The following is a 20,383-nucleotide window of genomic DNA, read 5'->3' on the forward strand; positions in this document are numbered from 1 at the left end:
TGGTCTCTGGCATCCGACAAAATAAGATATTTGACAGGGAACAATATGTGCAGTACTGGTTAATTGAGAAGTGAGGAGAAGAATAATCATAGCTGCATTACTAAATTTATAGAAGTATCTCCAGCACACCACAGGGACGATGCGAATTTGTGGAATCCTCCTGCCTGCTACAGCAAGCCAGCAATCGCTTACATTCCCATCAACATTTTTACAACGTACCCTAGGCAGCAATGCAGAAATAGCAACTGTGGTGGCTGAAACCAGGAGGCTTGCCTTTAAAATGACTGCAATCCCACACTTTGCTCGTGAAGGGATATGGAATAAGAAACAAGTGGGGAAGAAACCTTCATTAACACTTTCTCTCCTTTGTTAGAGCTCATGAGAGCACAGTACAACTGTGCTATGGCTATTCCAGCACCAGATCTATGACAGGTTGGATTGACTGTGTGTTTTTTCAAAGCATCAGCATTAGAGCAAAGATAAGATTTTAGTTTTCCCACCTTTTAGTTCTAAGCTGTAGCCAAACACAGAGTTCACTGTGAGTTCACAGAACTGTACCCATGAACTTATCTACATTTTGGAAGCTCTGGCAGAACTTTCAAGGCCGTATTCTCTTTCCTGCAGTTGATTCACTAACCTTCCATTTTTTCCATGTCATTTTAGCACATTAACATGATGCTTACAATACAGGCAGCACGCTGCTGTGTCGAAGAAGCCAGCGATGGGGATCAAGACACCTAACAAACCAATCATTTGGTACCCTTCCCATTCATACTAAAAACACTACGTAAGGGGATGTGCAGTTAATGGGAGACTGTTATTTAGATTCTTTGATATAAATCAGTACTTCCACGTGTAACAGCCTGTCTCAGCAGCAGATTTGTTGATATGAAGATAATTATCAGGAGCCAGACACGGAACAAATAAAAAGAGGTAAAAGAGCAGCTAACCAAGTTAAACAAGTAGTTAAGCAAGTAGGAGATCTGGGAATCACAAAACAGAGTCTCCTGCTCTGGAACTGCTCACAAGAAATTGAAAAGAAAAAATTCCAAAAGGATGAACTATCAGTCATCTCCATTACTACTTTAAGCCTTCATGATCTGAATCTAAGTTAATTAAAAAGGATCCAAACTATGCTCCTCAGGAGAACTAAAATCTTCAATCACTCAGTGCCAGACAATGACTAAAGCCACACATATCTTTAAATGTCAACAATTGTACTGAAAACAGATTATTTTTCAGCACAGAACATATCCCTCTCTCTACAGTGAAAAAACCAAAGCAGTCCCCAACCACGTTTAATAATTTCCCACTCCCTTGTTTTGCCTCTAAAAAAAAAATAAAAATCACAAATCTGAAGTGGATACACAGACACTGGGAAAAAGGCAATCTTCCTTCACCGTATCAGATGCATTTACAATGTATTTCACGTGGTACTCAGCAGGCCTTCTAAATAAAGGAACCCTGAAACACCATCCAGTACTGAGAGCAGATTCTCACTAAGCTTTCATCTGTTTAATTTATGAACCACAGTAGCAGAAAAGAAAAATACAGAAAGCTGCTGATTTTTCTGTGCACCCATCAATCATCAGTGCTTTCACCTAAGTATTTCAACAGCTGAATTACCAATAGAGATAATGATTTGTATGCTGTTAAAAAAGCTTCCAGGAAGACAAATAAAACAATGCAAAAAGCTAAGCAGATTTATCTATTTTATAGCTACATCCTGGTTTTTCAAGTTCCATATAGTTTCTGAACTCTACACTGAAATAAGTGCTTCGGTGTGCCTGTAAGTGTGTCAGAGAATACGCACGCACACATGTATATAACAGAGGAGATATGCCCTATCTCCTATCACTGGAACTATGGATATACTAGTCCATATTTTAAGCATATCCACAGCGTTGCTTCTGAATACTGCTGCTGCAATCTGCTTTCACAGTAGTCCACCATGTACTCAGCTGTCAACATCTTTAAAAAGTTCAAACAACTGTTTTCAATTCCTGTTTTCTGGAGAAAATTACTGGTGGCCTTATTGTAATTTGTGGCTATTTAGGATGAGGTGGCAAAAGCAGAGGGAGATAGTCACTTTAACGGTCAGACAGCTGAAATCTCAAACAACAGTAACAAGGATCAGGCAGCTGAAACCAGTTCTGGGACAAATTTGGAGCGTTCTCACCACAGAAGTGGCACCTGGGCCATGGAGTGACACTACTTTCTTTACCGTACGGAGCGTTTATGTTGTTCAGCTACATTTTCCTGTCTAAAAGGAACTCATTTGCAATGTATACCACAAAGAAAATCCACATTAGATGTGTGTTGCACTTTTCTCTGTTATCACCTTCGAGGTTTTAGGGCACTATAGGATTGTTGTCCAATATGCATGCCTGAGACTAGACAGACTTGGATTCACCACAGCTCCACCTGGTATTTTTCTTCCTCTATATAAGGTATATTAATTTGCATCAATTGTAGAGCACATCAAGAAAATTAGTAAGCTGGATAGCAAGAATGTGGTTCTCCTTTCAGCTCCATTCTTCCCTTCTACCGGTCGTTACTGGACTGGCAGACTCTTCCAAGTGAGCCTGCTGTGAGCCAACAATCAGCAATGGCAGCACTGTACCCAAGAGTGGAATTGCAACGCAATGCAGAGAGTCTTCTGTAAGCTGATGCTTAAGAAAGTAGCGCAGGCCCATGTTCGATAAATAGCATTTCTCTTACTAAGGATCAATTTTAAAAAAAATTGTACAAATTCTGTCCAAATGGTAGTCAGTTATACTGTGGGTATGTCATGGGAAGTGCAGGGCTGTCTCAGGCCCGCCACTGCTGTGCTGTTCCCACGCCTGAGGCTTGGGGAACTCCTGAGGATCTCCGCAGCTGAGCGCGTTGCAAGCAGGCAGGGGCAGGATCTGACCTGGGAGCATTTTAGATTCTGATACGTAAGAGATCAGTTCAAACATTGGCCCTTAAAAATAAACCTGGAAGAGCAGCAGACAGACAAATCTCCTTTTATGTTTTCTTTTTGTTACTAGGTAAAAAGAAGAAGAATAGTTCAACGGTTGAAGAAAGAGCTGAACATCACAAACCAATCAGACCCTTCCATCAGCTGTAATGGCGCATGGCAAAAGGATGCCAGCATTCCTGCAGCATACTTTTAACCTACAGCTTTGGGCATTTCAGAGAGCATGCAAAATTAGTTCAGACAGCAAACTAGATTTTACACCAATTACAATGTAAACCTTGGGCAAACAGGAAAATGAAGAAGAGATGCAGCTAATGCATCTTCCTGTGACGTAACACAGTATCGCTATGGCAATAATCACATTAACACGCTAAGAACAATACCAGGGCACCAAAGATGGCATTTTTACAGGGACTTTCACAATCAGAATAGAAAGCCAGATACAAGTGTCCTTTCATTCGTTACACAGGGCTGACACTGACAAAACACGTCCTGTGCAGTCCTCTTACTAGGAATTCTGATGAGGCATTTGATTTTTTCCTACTGCACGCTCGATTTACAGATAGGTCAGAAATTAAGTTTTTGATACAGCTTTCAAAACCCTACATGAATTGTGTGTTTCATCACTTTGTAATAAGATGTAGAATATTAAGTCTCATTTTCAAGTGATTTAGGTATCAATCTAAGTACCTTAAGATCCTTTGAAAATCTTCACCTATTTTAGCTCATATGCCAAAAAGCTAAGATTAGCTGGTACTACAATGCATAGTAGTTACTGAAAAATAATAGGCATTGTAACCTTTCAAAATGCAAACATTTCACACTTAACAAAATCTAAGGGGGTATAAAATACAAACATGGCCAAGTTGGAAAATATGCAATAACTAAAGCCTCAGTCTTTTCTTTTAGTGATATTTACTTATTTCATTATAACATAGTTGTTCAAATTTGTCTGGTTAAGATTAGACAGCTTTCTAAAGATAGATGGTTTTTCCACACTCTTCTCCAAGTGGGACACTTTTCAAGGCATCAGATTAAAATAGAAAAACAATGATTGGGATAAATAACACACACCAGTTTTGTTGATTTTTTTTTTCTGTGGTCTGCTACTAATATGTTTTCACACCCATGCTTCTACCTCAAGAGAGTTAATTTACTACAATTCCACACATAATCCCTAAATAACTTGGAGATACAAAACCTTATCTGAAATAACCTAACTGTTAAGAGTAGCTTTTTTGGTATACTGGCAGAAGATGAAGCAATCGAAATGCATCCTTTAAGATGGGCCTCTTTCAGTCTCTCTGGAAGATACTTCTAGGCATACAGCCACAAGGATTGTTTTAATTACTAATACTTGAGTTAACAACTAGAGATACTTAAGAAAAAGCCATAAAATCTACGGATCCGACCCCAACCATCGTTATATAGGAAGAAATTCTTTACTGTGAGGGTGGTGAGGCACTGGAACAGGTTGCCTAGAGAAGTGGTGGCTGCCCCATCCCTGGAAGTGTTCAAGGCCAGGCTGGATGGGGCTCTGAGCAACCTGGTCTTAAGGCACTACTGCTTATGTACAGGATTTTCCTAATACCTAAGCCTGGGTAGGCAAGCAAAGTAATTTCTGTTCAATTCAACAGTGACTGATTTAGTTGATGTCACCCTTTTCTCTTGCACAGAATTGCAATTAACTAGACCCGTGAAGTCCACAGGTAAAAGTTTGTTGTGGTGAGCTTGTTTGTAATGAATCATCCTAAATTCAAGTGCACTATCGTGAACTAGATGGAGTTATTTTCTTGTATTGATGGTATCAGAATCTTAAATGCTATTTCCAGGTGAGTTACCTTCTTTTAGGATCTCAAATAGGATTTTTCTTGAATGAAAGGGGGCTAACTCAGGGCATTCTATGCAGATATTTCTTGTACCTGACCATTTCTTCCAACACATCCACTCAGGTAGAAGTTACATCAGGTAGAAATCTGTAAGGATTTTCATCTAAAGTGACACATTTGAGGCCAAGCATTATCGAAGAGAACGGTGACCTGCAGAGAATCAGCAGACAGCCGTTACTGGTAGGGCAAGCACAGTTTGTTGTTATGGTGTCCTTTCTGGCCAGGTACGTAGTGCCCACTCCCAGCTTGCTGAGGATTACTGGCTGGCCAAGGGCCATTATGCAGAGGTGAACATTGACATTGTAAGACCTTCGGCTGTGGGCAAAGCCAGTGCATACTGGAAAGTGCAAAGAGATGGAGTGGCAGATGCTTAGTTTCAAGGAAAACAGAGAGTCCTCTCTGGGTTTGTTCATACCAGGTCTCATGCCCCATTGTTATTCCATCTGGAAGAAGGGATACCAAGACAGTGCACTGGATGCATCATATATCTGATTTTATATTTGATTTTGCACTTACAAATGAAGTCACTGCTTCATTTTGAATCATTGTGTTGGTTTAGGCTGGACTGGGCAATGACGGACAACAGATGCTTTCCCCCACCTCTCGCTCCAAGATAAGAGGAGGAGAAGATAAAGAGATTTACAAGTTTAATTAATAATAAAATAAAAAGCAAATAATGAAATAGATACAATATATACAAAACCGCATCAAGCTCCCAGGATGACATCACTGGCAGGCACTGGGGAAGTTCCAGACTGGACTCAGCGACGAATGGGAACTGGATTCCAGATCTGGAGTCAGGAACACACTGATTGTGATCAAAGCCGGATGAACAGAGAGGGTCTTCCTTGGACGTCGACCATTGAAGAAAGAGGCTGACCCTTTGATCCCTCAGCTTTTATACTGAGCATGGGGCAGATGGGATGGAATACCCTGTTGGTCAATTTTTGGTCACCTGTCCTGTCCACTCCTCCACACAAGTGCAACCCCTCTATGCACTTCCGACGCTCCAACGGGGCAAATAACAAAATTAGCTGACCTTGGTTGTTATAGCAATAAGTATAAACAAGAGCCTCTCTGCATACTATTCCTTGGCATTAACTATAAGCATAGGTCTTATCTCTCTGAGAACACACACTTTTCTGCACAATATGTTGTTAATTTCTGAGTTAGAAGAGGCTTGGCTAAGAGGTAATATTACTGAACAGAAAGTTGTTTCTATTTTACCTCAAACCAGGACAATCATCCAATAGTGTTTGCCTCATTTTTCCTGGAACCTAATATTTTTAGAGATAGTTAGGTGAGTTTAGTTTCTTGTTTGGTAAATCAACCTTCGGTACACAAAAAAAATGGCAACAATGAACATTTTTCTATGGCTTAATTTTTTTTAACAGATTTATGAAGAATTATTTACGGAAAATTCTACAGAAGATCAATTATATATGTTCCTTCATTATCATTCCACAAGTTTGAGTGGCTATTGGTATTAGTAAATATTCAAGAACAAGCACTGCAGAACCCATATATCATTAATCATTGGATAAGAGAAAATGGTGCCCTCCATGTAGTTGATATTTATTTCACAAACTAGGTTTTGGTCATTAGTTATTCTGAGTTGTGATTAAATCCACACACATTTACTGCACCTTACAATTTTCTTTTTGCTCATCTTGCTCATGTGGTCCCTGTTCATTCAGAGCATTTTTGGCTTTGTGCATCACACGGTTTTCCCTGGTATTATTAGAGACAGTTTTTGTGGATTGCTTATATGGGCAAAGTGGTGACCTTGAAGTAGATTTCATTGGTGGAAAAGCTGTTATTGCTTGGGACTGCTGTTCATCATTTACCTGTAACACAAACAAAAACATCTTGTTTTACTGGTAGTGGAGAACCAATTAGTTTTCTGCAGTAGGTCAAAAGGTTCACTGCAAAAGACCAACTATTGAAAATTTGGAAGGAGCGTACACATACTGAAAACAGACAAAAAATTTGAGGACATTTATCACTTTGAATATACAATACAGTGAGACTTGATATCAAATGCTTTGGTGTGGTGTAAGATGGAATATCTGCTATGCAGCTGGCAAGCTATTTGCTAGGAGCAGAAAAAAGCTAAACCTGGAACAGACAGTACTCTTAATCTTTTTACTACGGTACCAGGCATTGTGTACTGAGATCTGTATTTCATTTTTCCTGTACATATTCTGCAAACATAAAACATAGTTGTCACTGGTTTTGCTGACATCTGGACAGAAACCACTGCTTTCACTTTTTAACTGATGTGCAGTCAAAGCATTCAATTTAAAGTCTACATTAAATTCACATAGGAAAGTGAATAAATTTGTGTATGAAAATGACAGACCACATTTTAAACACCCTGAGAAGTTTGCAACAGTTCGAAACTGGGTGTCTGAAATGAAGTGCATATAAGTATCTGTCAAAGAGAAGGAAATAAGGCTTATTTCACTTTGAAAATAAGACACACCATTTACTGTATTAATATAAAACATGAAACAACATGTTTTGATGGTTTCAATAAACAATGAAATGATATTATGAGCAATTCCTCTAGAAATTCCCAGATGTACGTCATCTTGAAATAAAACAAACACATATATATCCAGTGATGTCCAAGACAGAAGGACACAAATTCCTGGAACTGATGACTTCTGCATGTTTACACTTGGGGGAAAAAGCAACCCTGAAATCTTAATTTCTCCTATATAGTTGAAAGTAAGGAACAGCCTGTCTTTAGACCTAGACAATACAAGCTCAGGCAAAGAGGGGGACTGTTTGGGAAATCCCTCCCCAGTTAAATTAAAAAAAAAAATTATTACTGATTACTTGTTATTTGCTTTAACCTTGACTATGGTCAGTGAGAGCCTACAACAACCTTACACCATACTGGCAGCTGATTACTACAAAACTTTCTGCTGCCAAGGCTTCCTTTCTGTTTTTGTACTAACTGAGCTTTTTTATAAGCAACACCCTCCATTTGTTTCTAAAGTTACAGGAAAACATACATAAACGAGCGTAAATAAAATATACTGGCATCACTTAATGAAACAGTAATAAAACACAGACCTCCAGGCAATGTCTGTAAGAAGCAGAAAATTTTGGCAAGTAGGGCAATTAACCTTTGAAACAATATGCATGGATTCAACGGATTCACTCTCACTTCACAATACAGTTTCCTATTGCTATAGCTCACAAAAAAAAAAAAAAAAAAATCACTCCGGTCTGACTCGTCTTCCCAATGGTGTTTTCTGGCCTCAAAACCTATACATCCACTAAACTATGTGGCTCTTGCCTTTACTTACTTTTGGTATCTTGACAACATACTTTATGGGCTAACACAAAATAACTGCATTAAACAAAACAAAAGTTGTACTCTTGCTTTTTGGCTTTACTTACGGCTGTGCAGCAGACTCCACTGATTGCTAAGAGAATGCTTTTGAGTAACCTAGCAAACTGGAAGAATTTTCATCTACTGGCATATTTCTATTTAGCCCTCATGTAAAGAAGTATTGATATATAATGAGTATTCTCTTAGTGCTCAGGTTGAGATAGCATGGTTAAAAACTTTGGAGATTTCAGACAACAATAGGTTTATTGTTTTCCTGTCCTAAAGCTGAAACATTTTTCTATAATCTGCAACGCATTTGCATCAACTTAGAAATAATGCCTTATTCTGATGTACTGTGAAACATTCAGCCATGTGTCGTATTACTGAAAACACAAAGTTAACGTAAACTTCAGTCACTAAACTTTTTTTAATAAAAATCAGCTTTCAAACCATAACTCTGTAGTATTTATTTCAATAACCTTATAATCTGGTAAGCACTAACATTAAAGTCTAGTTTCTTTACTATCTAAATGTTCCTTATTTACGTGTTTAACAGTCTCTCAAATATCTGTAGAAAAGTTGTTAGCAGAAAACTTGAAGCCTCAACTCAGACTCCTAGACATTAATCTTTTGCTGTTTACTTTTGCTTTTTTTTTTCGCTTTTTACTTTTTCTGAAACCTAAGAAACCACCGTATAAGGAATATATGCTCTTTAATATCCGTTATGAGAAACTGAAAATATACATGTATTTAATTTACATTTCTGAATGGGTTTCCCTATGACATCACAAATTACATCACAGGAACAATTTGCAGATTGCTACCATGGTCAAGACCTCTGTCATGTTTTAGTGATTCAGTATTTATGATCTTATCTTCCCTGTATTGCTGAGAAACGTAAAGAATGATGATACATCCTCAGACTTACTTGGCAAGATGAATACATTTAGTGAATGTATTAGTTTTCCCCCATGGCTTTCATACCCAGATAAATTTTTTTAAAGTTACCTTTTGTGGTTTGCTGCCACCAGGTGTTGAACAGGAGCGCTCACTAAGATTATCTTGTCCACATTTCCGTACATCTTGCATAGGCAAAGGCAGTTTCTCACTTGGGGAAGTCACATGGGGACTGGTTCTTAGATTTAGGGTTGTTCTACGTAAAATGTAAGGGCTAACCTTTCCAGTGGGGATATCGGCAAACCCTGAAAAATAAACAGCTTCTATTAAAAACAGCTAAATAAGTTACACTTTCTCAAATGGATCTTCTCTTTTTTCACAATGGGGATAAAAATAGCTGATTAAAATAAATAATTTGTTCTATTGAAGCAAATGGATTAAAGAGATCGCTGAACAGATCCTGTGTATTCCAAAATTCATATGCAAGCCCTGGAAATTGTAGACAAGGTACAACAGTAATTCTATAACAAAGTTTCTCAAACAAGTGTTTGGTCTTGGAGAATAAATTCAGTCTGAAAACATGTACTGGTTTTTCTAGAATTCAATCAGAACACAATACTGTGACATGATCTTCTTGATTTGTCATATTTTTCTCTGCGTAGAACTATAACATTATAGATTGTCTGTTATCTTTCTAGTCTAGAAGTCAAACATTAACTGGCACATACGTCCTCAGAACAGGTGTATTTCCAGAAAAATAATAATGCTGGTAAGAAAATGAAATGCAAATAATGTGTAGACTTAGAAATCCTGACTTCTGGGAGTGATCACTGAAGTTGAGGTGATTCAGTATCTCTACGGCTTGTCATTTAATGATTGCAAATTCATTTATTATGAAGGGGTACTTGATAGGTAGTTGAACGTACAACGTATTTTTCAAGCCCTGATTTGTGCGATCTTCTCAGTTACTTTCTGCTACAGTGAACCCTTATATGGAATATCAGACTACCTAATTTCATTGCATTCATAGTAGAATAAAACTGAACTCTCATGAAGATGGTAATATATCATACCAGTTTCTGGTCTCCAACCACCTCACCACACATTACATCTTCAGTGAGGTGATGGTAGTGCAGGAGATGGGGGTCAGATCCTGCTCATCGTTTTTAACTCAGTTTCTCAAGCATGGAGGAATGCACTGGCTGTAGTCCCTGCGGGGTCATACCTCCTCCTCAGTCTCCTCTCAGCCCTGCTTGGGCCACCTCCCAGCTCAGGCCACCACTACCCCCTTCAGCCCCATGCCCTGCTCAGTATGATAGATTGCTTCAGCATTACTCCTGTCCCTCCAGCCCCAGCATTGTTTTTCTTTCATCTCAACATTTACAGCCCTTTCTTACTCACATTTTCAGAGAGATGTGACAAACACCTCTGACTGGTTCTGTTTTGGCGCAGTTTTGCCCTTTGGAACCAGCTGGACCCACCTATGTCCGGCACGGGGCAGCCCTGATCTCCTTCCTCAGAGCCCCCCTGCAGCCCTCACCACCAGCCACTTGCCAGTCAGACCCTGCATAGCTATTAACTGCCTCTTTGACCTCATAAGGAGTAATACTGAAGGAACTGTGGGGCTATGGATGGAGCAAACATGACTCCATCACAGCACAGTACTCTAGGGCTCCAATCTTGCAGCCTTTAAGATTAGATTCGCTTCACACCTATTCTCCTATAAGCTTCAGTGAATGGTTCAAGTAATGCTTTTAAATGACTAGAGCAAGTCTTCTGTCAGCAAAACTTAGAGGCTAAACATATGATATATAACAGCAACAAATACCTACCTCATGAGGAACTACGAAGTTGTAACTGCCAGGACCATTTAACTCTTAGTGGAATAGTATTTATCAAACCAACATAAACGTATTATGCTGATCTAACACCACAGCTGCACAAACACTAACTTGGCACTAACTGGCATATCTCACATTGACTACTTTCAGCTTCCAACATTGTCACCAAAAATACTTGTGTAGTCACCTGCTTACCCAGAGTAAAACTAATTTGGCAAAAAGAAAAAAACCACCTGCTATGCTCAGAGAATGCTTGCCTTTATATATAACTATAAATACCTTTTTTCACTACTTCTGGAAGCCCATCTGGCTCACTGTCTGTGTCCTCCTGACCCAGCAGATTTTGACGGATATCATCCTTCCTTTTTTTTTTGGATGAAGTCTCTGGCACAGGGGATCTTGGTTCTCCATTATCTTCCCTGTTGTCTTCGTGTCTCCGCCTTTTACTTGAAAGCTTAGTAATATCTTCATCTGACCTCGTCTCTTTGACGGACTGATTGCTCACTGTTAAGGAGTTATCTGAATTCGGCAAAGGAGTGCTGACAGCATCACTTCTTAGCTGTTTCAGCTGAGCACTCAACAAACTGACTTGTGTTTTTAGCATCTCATTTGCTTCCTCTAGTTTATAATATTTAACAATTAGAGAGCAGTATTTCTCCAAGTTCTCATTTGCTTCTCTGGTTTTCACTTCTGTAGATTCCTGTAATTCTTCCAGTTTTAACTTCATTTCTTCTGTAACGGCATTCTCATCAGCACCTTTCAAAGCAAAATATCATTATTCATATAACTGACATAAAAAAAGATGCATAATTAAGAATTTATAATGCAATGGTCACACATCATTTAATTAATTATACATGTTCTACAGCTGTGCAACTATAAAAAAGAATAAGTGACAGTGTATAACAATCAGTAATAAGTTAGACATAACAATGCATTTGCTAAATAGAGAACACGCAAAATTTGAAAAGAATCCTTGATCAGCGCATGGGCAAACACTTTGCCTGTCAACTTTCTTTAAGTATCACTTACAATACAGGACACCTCATCAGTTGAGCCAAAATATAAAGAACAAAGCATGAGAATCAGAGGGGAAAGCTTGCTGGAAAACAATAGAAGAACTTGTACACCAACTTTAGTTATTAAGACAAACACTCCCCTTCTACCTTAAGTCACTTTTAAACACAAAAATGTAATATTTAAAAAATATATTAATAATGCATACATTTTAGGGAAAAAGAAAGTTTTACGAACTAATGCACTGCTAAGAAAGCATTAGGATTGAATCTAGATTCGGTTACCTTCTTTCTTATAGTTTGACATAGTTAGATTTTTCTTCTTTAATAGTTCATCACGTTCAACTAGTTGTTTCTCCAACATTTCCTTTTCCTGTTCCATCTGCTTACAGGATTTCATCCACAGCTCTACTTTACTGTGGGCAAATTCATTTTCCTTCTTCAGTTGAACTATAATGTTACTATTATCGGCCTACAAAATAAAAATGTAGTTATTACACCAGAAACATAATTCCTCCATTTAAACATTACAATGTCAAATGGAAGCTCAACTGTTATGCAATATTAGCTGTAGAGCATGGTTGTAATGTATACTTGTTTGTTTGTTTCTGTACAACCTCATTATAGCAGCTCCTTTCCTGCAGGAAACATGAAAGTCCTCTTACCCATCTAGGATACTTAGAGGTGATTAACTCGGCAGAAAAACAAGAATTCAAGTACCATTATGGGAGACTTATTCTCTTCAGATATACCATGAAATTATGAATGTTTGGATTACTGATGTCAAGACTAGCATTCTACCTATAAGAAAGCTGTATGAACTCTGAGACAGTAGTCCTTTTTCCATCTGTTGCGACTTCATTGACGTGGCATAAGGAAGTGCTGCTTTCCAGGTAACAAATTTCAAACAAACACTAAATTTTGAAGTGCTCTCTCCTAGTCTGAGTGTCTTTTACTCTTCTTTTTGTCCCTAATACATCTTATTACCACACAGGCAAGATAACCCAAACTCTGAATTCCAGTTAAAAAAATAATATTCGGAGCAGAAGCAGATCATTCCTTTCCACCCACTTCCACTCTTTTAGGCTGCTCCCTGCTCGTCTAGCCTGGTACCAACCTGTGTGCAAATACCACACAGTGAGAACAGCTGGAAGCCTTGCATGCTACATTGACACTACCATCAGTACTGTTTTCTGTCACTGGCACATATCCTATAGTTCTGTATCATTGGACTGCTGGTATTAAACAAATTAACAGAACAGTGGAGGGCCCTATGGGAAAAAAAAAAACTGTTGAGCAAGATGAACGTATTGCAATTCAGTGTTTACTTGCAAGTAAATTGAACTATGTTTCTTCAAAAGTGCATTTATAGAGATACTCGCTCTACTAGAAAGCAAACCAAGCACATCTAGAACTGTTCCCAGCTATCAGTTGTTCACAGTACGTGGAGCTCCTATTCTGTCATTGCTTATAACAGTTCTGTCATTTAGAGAATTACACTAGTTAATAATTGTAATGAGAATTCTATATAAAATGGAATTGATAAACTCTCAAGAACAAAGAGCAATGTATCAAGACCAATGCTTAAGCCAGAACACGGTATCTTTTATCATCAAAGTAATTCACAAGCAGAAAATAGAGGCACTTCAAAGTCCCTTTGAGTGTATTTTAACCACATTATAACCCAGTTGCAATGCTCAGTGTAGACAATAGACAGCTGTGTTTAATATCACATAAACCAATCCTAGGTGGTCTCAGTCATGGCACACACAACAGAATTTTTCTGATATAGATCAATAGTAACAATGTTTCCTCTGTGCTCTGTTCTCATTAGTGAGACAAAGGCTGTATCAAAGTCAAGCCCAGGCTCCGGAGCACTGGTTCCCAATCCTATGTTTATTTTACTACACAGTGCCTTGGGTCTCATGTAATTGGCAATGCGTATATATTTCTTTTTTTTCTTACCTTGATTTTTAGAAGCTCTCCTAAGGCTTGATTAGCTTCTTTAAGGGAATTATTTAGTTCTTCTTTATTTGACTTCAAATGTTCTATTTCCAATTTTTGTGAGCTGATGAAGTGCTCCAGCAAACTCACCTTATCTTGACAGGCCTCAATTTCTACTTCATTCTGGAGAAAGAAAATGTGCCTAATTACTATGACACTAAAAAGGGCATTGAGTTGCATTTTAAAGATGTACTTAAGGAACACATCACAGCCCACAGGAAGTCCACAGCACATTTGCTTGGTATGTTTTGAGAAGTTTAAAACTGAAAGAGCAATTTGCCTCAAGTATACATTTTGAATACCAGAATCTTGCATCTAAGAAGTTTGCCATTACAAAGCCCTTATAACTTGTTCTTAAATTTACTTTACATTCACAAGAATGAAATTTATTAATTAATAATTATAGTAAATTGTTTGCCTGTGTCCTACTGGCTCAAGTACACATTCATAGACAGATACTTTTGCAGAAAAGATGACGGGTCTTTGTATATGATGATGGCTGAAATATACATTTCCAACAAATTTGCCCTTATATCCTAAAGTGGTTAATCTTTCTTCCCCATTTATACCAAAACAACCGTTTCCTGACTAAAACATACTGTTGCTTTCCCTTTTTCAAATGTATAGTCCCAGATAAATTATATATACACTTAACACTTACTGAGTTCTGAGGTAAATCCACATTTCACTGCTTGCTATATGGAAAAAAAGTTACTTTAACGCTTATTGAGTCCCAAGGTAAATATATATAAAGTTCAGAAATATTGTTAGGAAAGACAATTTCCTTTGCAATAGGATCAGCAAATTTTTTAAAAATACATAGTTAATTAAAGAGTTAATTAAAAACTCACAGCAGCATTCTTCCCATTTTCTGATTTACCTTTCGGTTTGCTTCTGTCAGAGCAACCTGATGGTCTTTCTCTGCTTGAAGTAGTCTGTCTTTGTATTCTGATATTTCTCTTTTCACTTCACTTTCTTTTTCTTCTAGTTCTTTCTGGACCATCTCCAAACTCTTAGTCAATTCATTTTTTTCTGACATAGTTAGATGCAGCTGAATCTGTAAACAGTAACAGCACATTCTTTGGTATTTAGAATTTTCCCAATGGGTAAACAGTTACCCATTAAACTATTTGACTTTACATCTGAAATGTCTTTGAATTTCCAAAAACAACTTGGTGAGAAAAAAGTATTTAACAGTGCATAAACACACTGTAATCAAAGAATGGACCATTTGAACACAAAAGGCATGAGAGGAGGCAAAGGAGGGTCTTCTAAAAAGAAAAATTATGATCTGAGGGCCGAGTGCAAGTTTGCCAACACTGTTAAATCGAGCAGCACTGCCAAAATCAAAGCTTGACCCCTCTAAACATTGTTCCCTCTAAGAGCGACTAGAGAGATTGAAGGGTCCTTTTTCTCACTCTAAGATGACAAAACTTTCTAAGCATTTTCATTTTGTCTCACAATACTTTTTGGGCAGCTGGCCTGTACTTCCATACAGGATTTCTGAAAGGTGCAGAAATCTCTTCCCCCCAGCCCCGTCCCCAAAATCCTCAATGCCACACAGAAACAAGTCCCTCATTATAAAATTTTGTAAATAACATTAGTAGGTCAGGAGACCACTTAAGCTGGTTTAAACAGATAATATTGTTCACAAATGAGACCTACTGTAATCTAGACGGTAAAACAGCCTCTGAGAATTAAATATGAACAAATAAAAAATAAATACTCTAAACCTGTTTCTGTGACTTTGTCCTGAAAGTAATTTAATGCTACTGAAAGTAGTTTAGTTTTAAAACAAACTCGAGAAACGTTACACTTTTTATCCAACATCTTCAGTCTGACGATTGAATGCCTGTAATAGAGAAAATATCTTGGCACTAGAAAGATTTCTAAATATCCACCTGTGGTCTTTATGCCAAGAAAACATAGTTTTGATAGAAGGAAGTGGGAAAAACTACTAACTAATCATCATTCTATCTCAGAACAGAACATTAGATTTTTGGAAATTTGGAAGCAAGAACATCTGTACATTAGCACAGTTCCCTTGACCAACCTCCACACATCTACTGTACTTGAGCATCTGGCCTTGAACACAGAAATACTACACATGGAGTAACTAACTTTGTTCTTTTCTGAATGTTCTTCAAGAAGTCGTATTTCTTCAGCGAGCTTTTTCCTTTCTGTGGTAAATTCTTCCCGTAATTTGGAAATCTTCTGTTCAGTATCATTTAGCTTGACTTGCAGCTTAGTATGACTTTCAGTCAGTTCATTTACCTGAAATTAAATTTTCCATAATTATTTTTATTACTTGTGTCATGACCTCTAAAGAATTTCCTTATATGCAACTAGCAGTTTTTAAGATTGGTTATTTTATTCCCATAGCTGGTCCAAGCAAGAGTCACAACAAGGCTAATGCTGTTTCCACATGGCACGTGTCCAATTGTTGTTTCAGTTTCTTTTGAGCTCCCCAAGTACTTATTTTTAATATAAAAACTCATTCACCCAATACCAATTTGTCTTTCCTCTTTTTTTTCTACAGGAAAAAGGAAACTATCCGGCACTATTCAATTACTTAAAACTTCTATGCCTACTTTCAAGCAACCTTCCCATTCATCCTACACAAAACATCATGCTTTCCAGCTCTGTAACTGCATTGAAAACTTAACTTTAAAAATAGCATGCTTACTGTAAATGTCTAAGGTTAAGGTTATTTTAAGATATAATTTATTAAGGAAGTGGTAAGCCAGACGACACTTTATCCGCAGTCCCTAAAAAGGGAACTCTACTGCAACGGAAACGGTATTACCTTTTTACATAAAGTGCTCTTTTCACAAAGTGTAGATTCCAGTTCCTTCTCAAGGTCTTTGTAAGACACTTTTAGAACATTCAGGATATCCGGAAAGGTTTCATTATCAGAAAAATGTTGCTCCTTCAGCTTCAACTCAGCAATCAAATTCTGCAGCCTTTTCTTTTCCTGGTGACAATATTCATGCTGTCGTTGCATGTGTGAAAGCTCCTCTGTTTCTTTCACCGACTTTTGAAGAGCACCATTTTCCTGCACCTTTTCATCGAGTTTTTGTTTACAGTCCATCAATTCTTGAACAAGTACTTCCCTTGTTTGACACAATTTGATATTTTCATTCTTTATTTCCTGACATTCCTGTAACAGTATTGTTTTATCTTGCTCAAGACAAGCCACCTGATGAATCAAGACTTGCTCTTTAGCTTTAGCATCTGCTTCCTCCTTGCAAGAAAGCTCTAATTTCTCACTTATATCTTTGAGCTCAGATTTCAGCAATACCACAGTATTTTCAAATTCATTCTTGATTCGCATCTTTTCTTCCTCCTTTTCTTCTAACAGTTTTGCTGTAGTCAAATTCGAAGACTCTAGTTCAAGGATTCTTTCTTGCTTTTCTTTTAAATCTTTAGCCAAACACTCCTTTTGTGAGGTGAGGACATTGATTTGTAAGTTAAAACATTTCAGCTTTTCAGTCATCTCTTCCCTCTCTGTTGTTAATGTTTCTGTCTCTGCTTTAGCAGTCTCTGACTGAATAATTGCATCTTCGAGATTTTTTTCTGACATCTCCAATTCCCTTTCAAGCCTCTCTATTTTATCCAGAAGAGAGTCAGTATTTCGTTCATTCTCTTTCAGCTTTTCAGCAATGTGGTGTTTTTTCTTCTCATCGGATTCAATTTTTACTTTCAGCTTCTCAATTCCATATCGCATTTGGTCTACTTCTTTCTGTGCTGAGCTGAGTCTAGCAGCAAGTTCACCTTTTTCCATTAACAAGCCTTCCAACGATCTGGAAAGCTTTGAATTTTCCATTTCGGATGAACTTAATTTACTCTGCATCATTTCCAGCTCTCTTACAATCAGCTCTTTCTCCTTCTTCAAATCTGCTGCTTCATTTTGGAGTTTTTCTTTTTCTAAGGTGAAAGACACAGCATCATTTCCCAAACTTTGCAGCTTATGCAGAAGATGGTCTTTTTCATTTGATAATTGATATACATCAGATTTTGCGGTCTCAAGCAGATTTGTCTGTGTCCTCACTTCATCCTCTAACCTTCTAATGAATTCAGTAGAATCCACCTTAGTTGACTCTAGTTCTTTAAATTTCTCTTGTAGCTTCTGATACTTCTGTTCCAGTTCTTTTTTATTTTCAGACAAAATACTCAGTTCTTGGCCAATATGGTTCCTCTCAGCCGTGACTGAAACAAGGTGCTCTTGAAAGCTAGAAATAGTTTTCAGGTTAACTTCCCTCTCCCTTTCTAATCGCTGACATTTTGCCTGAAGCATTTCAATATCACGCTCTATGACTAAGGCATGGTTCTCAATATTAGCTTGCTCAGATTTTGGACTCCTCTGTTCATTTTCAGCTGGAAGAAGTTGTTCATGACAATCTCTCCTGGTCATTTCTACATCATCCAATGTGTCTGCTGCATTAGATAATCTAACTTTATGTATCTCCAGCTCAGACTTTACGTTCTCAGGTTCTTTTTCTAATGAGACTACTCTAAGAAATAATTGCTGCTTATTGACAGAGACTGATTCCAGGTTTTCCTTTATGTCACAGTCCTTAACAACGACAGTATCTTCCTCCAGTTCTGCAAAAGCTGAGCTCTCCAGAGTTAATTGTGCATTCTGAAAGTTCAGCTCCGAGTTTGATTGCTCAACTTTTGTTAGTAAATCAACACACTTATGGCTTTCTTCTGTCTCATAGGTCAGCTTCAAATTTTCAGTAGTCTGTTGTTTTGCCTTCTCCTGAAGTGTTTCAGTGGTTGTTTGATTTTCGTAGAAATCCCCTGCACTCAAAAACATACTACTATTGGAAAATGACAATGCACTGTCATGATCTGAAGGGTTGGTTATTTTTCCTGACATATTTCGACACTCATGTTCTCCAGAAATCTTCCCAGTGTAATCTTCCATTAATTTAGCTTCAGCGGTCTCAGTCACATTTTCACACACACAGGTATCTCCTACAGCCATTTTCTCAATGGGGATTAGTTTAGGTTTATTGCTTTTCAGTGCTGAGTTTTCAATAGGCACTCCCAATTGATAAGGACTATTGTTTTCTTGTTCAGTGTTCTGCAAGGGTTAAGAAACAATCCATTAAAAAAGGAAAAGAAAATAAGAAAAAAACAGGTGAGTTTTAAAAGTTTTCTTAAACCAGTAAAGCTCCTCCTCTTATGCAAAATAAATAGATAGCATCCTTCTCTACTTCAGAATCTGCCTTCTTATGGAAAAGATTTACACTTATTTATACACATATGCATCTTTGGCCAAAAGGTTTTAAAAATACTGAGGGAGAAACTTCAGCGAAATTTACTGAAAGACCAAGTGTGACGATATCACATGCCTCCATATTTTGGAAAAATAGGTGTCTACAAAACAAAATGAAAAATTATTAGTATCACTAACGGAGGAAAGGTTTACTGCTCACCTTCTATCAGACACCAGAGAATTTTCAAAGGACAAGCCCAAATCCTCAAACAATCCCTCTTCCAACTTACTACTGTCTGTCAGAGATGGGTTTATATTTGGCGCCACCTGATGCTTATTTGAAACAATAAAAATGAGTAACTTCAAAACTTGAGGACTCCAAAAAAGAACTAGGTCTGAAGACAGCACCTGAATGATCTGTAATGAGTACTTCATCTTAAAAAAGCTCCAGCTATGTATGGTGAAGAACAGTATTTTTTTCTTCAAGTGTCTATGTATCATGTGGATGCTCTATGTAAATTGCAAGCAACACATACAAGTGAAAGATTTTCTTCTCTGCAAGGAACAGTTGTGTAGTGTTGCACAGCTGGCCAAAATGTAGAGCTTCAAGATGCTCTGACTGTGACAGCAGTGTTAAACTTTAATTTCTGAGTCTATGTTGACTGGGCACTGGAGGCCACTTGTATAGGACTTAATGGTTAAAACTGAAACTCTCACAAGCATAAAATGCACTAGTTAGACTAATTCCGCTTAAAAATAAAACTAATACCGCTAATATGCAAGAATTAAACTGGTTTTCCTCCATTCTGAATAAGTTTTGATTCTGCCACTGCTTACAAGGAGCAGCAATATCTAGTTTACTGGTTGCACACCATCTGCAGCACTGAAAAAAAGATAGAGCTGACTCCCAAATTTCTTGTTCCCTTTGGTATTTTGAAGGAATCCAGGCTGAAATGAAAGTTAACTGTTTTGCTACCAGCTTGTTCTGTTCTGCTGTTGACGCTACTGAAAGAGGAATTACAGGTGTGGAAGCAGTCCTAGTTTGCTTGTCCCATGAAGGCATATGGGAAGTATGTGCATCTTCAACTGACTGTGTTAAATCAGAGATCTAAGCTTGTAAGCATAGTAGATACACACACACCCACTAACACAGCAGGATCCACACTGATGCAGACCTGAAGAAAAGCCAAGAAAGTAGCACAAA

The 20,383-nt window shown here is 37.7% G+C and overlaps 1 protein-coding gene across 1 annotated transcript in view; it reads right to left on the reverse strand.

Annotated features, from left to right (window-relative positions):
* Positions 1-5,481: 5,481 nt before the first annotated feature.
* CENPF (centromere protein F) overlaps positions 5,482-20,383 on the reverse strand; it is a 43,553-nt gene continuing 28,651 nt past the window's right edge. The window contains exons 13-20 of the mRNA XM_054197047.1: positions 16,762-19,044; positions 16,077-16,229; positions 14,836-15,012; positions 13,917-14,078; positions 12,237-12,423; positions 11,215-11,691; positions 9,206-9,399; positions 5,482-6,698 (exon numbers count right to left, since the gene is read on the reverse strand). Coding sequence (XP_054053022.1) covers positions 6,489-6,698; positions 9,206-9,399; positions 11,215-11,691; positions 12,237-12,423; positions 13,917-14,078; positions 14,836-15,012; positions 16,077-16,229; positions 16,762-19,044 — 3,843 coding nt within the window. The 3' untranslated portion in view covers positions 5,482-6,488. The remainder of the gene's footprint in view (positions 6,699-9,205; positions 9,400-11,214; positions 11,692-12,236; positions 12,424-13,916; positions 14,079-14,835; positions 15,013-16,076; positions 16,230-16,761; positions 19,045-20,383) is intronic.

The sequence above is a fragment of the Rissa tridactyla genome, chromosome 3, assembly GCF_028500815.1.
Source record: "Rissa tridactyla isolate bRisTri1 chromosome 3, bRisTri1.patW.cur.20221130, whole genome shotgun sequence".
Lineage (NCBI taxonomy): Eukaryota > Metazoa > Chordata > Aves > Charadriiformes > Laridae > Rissa > Rissa tridactyla.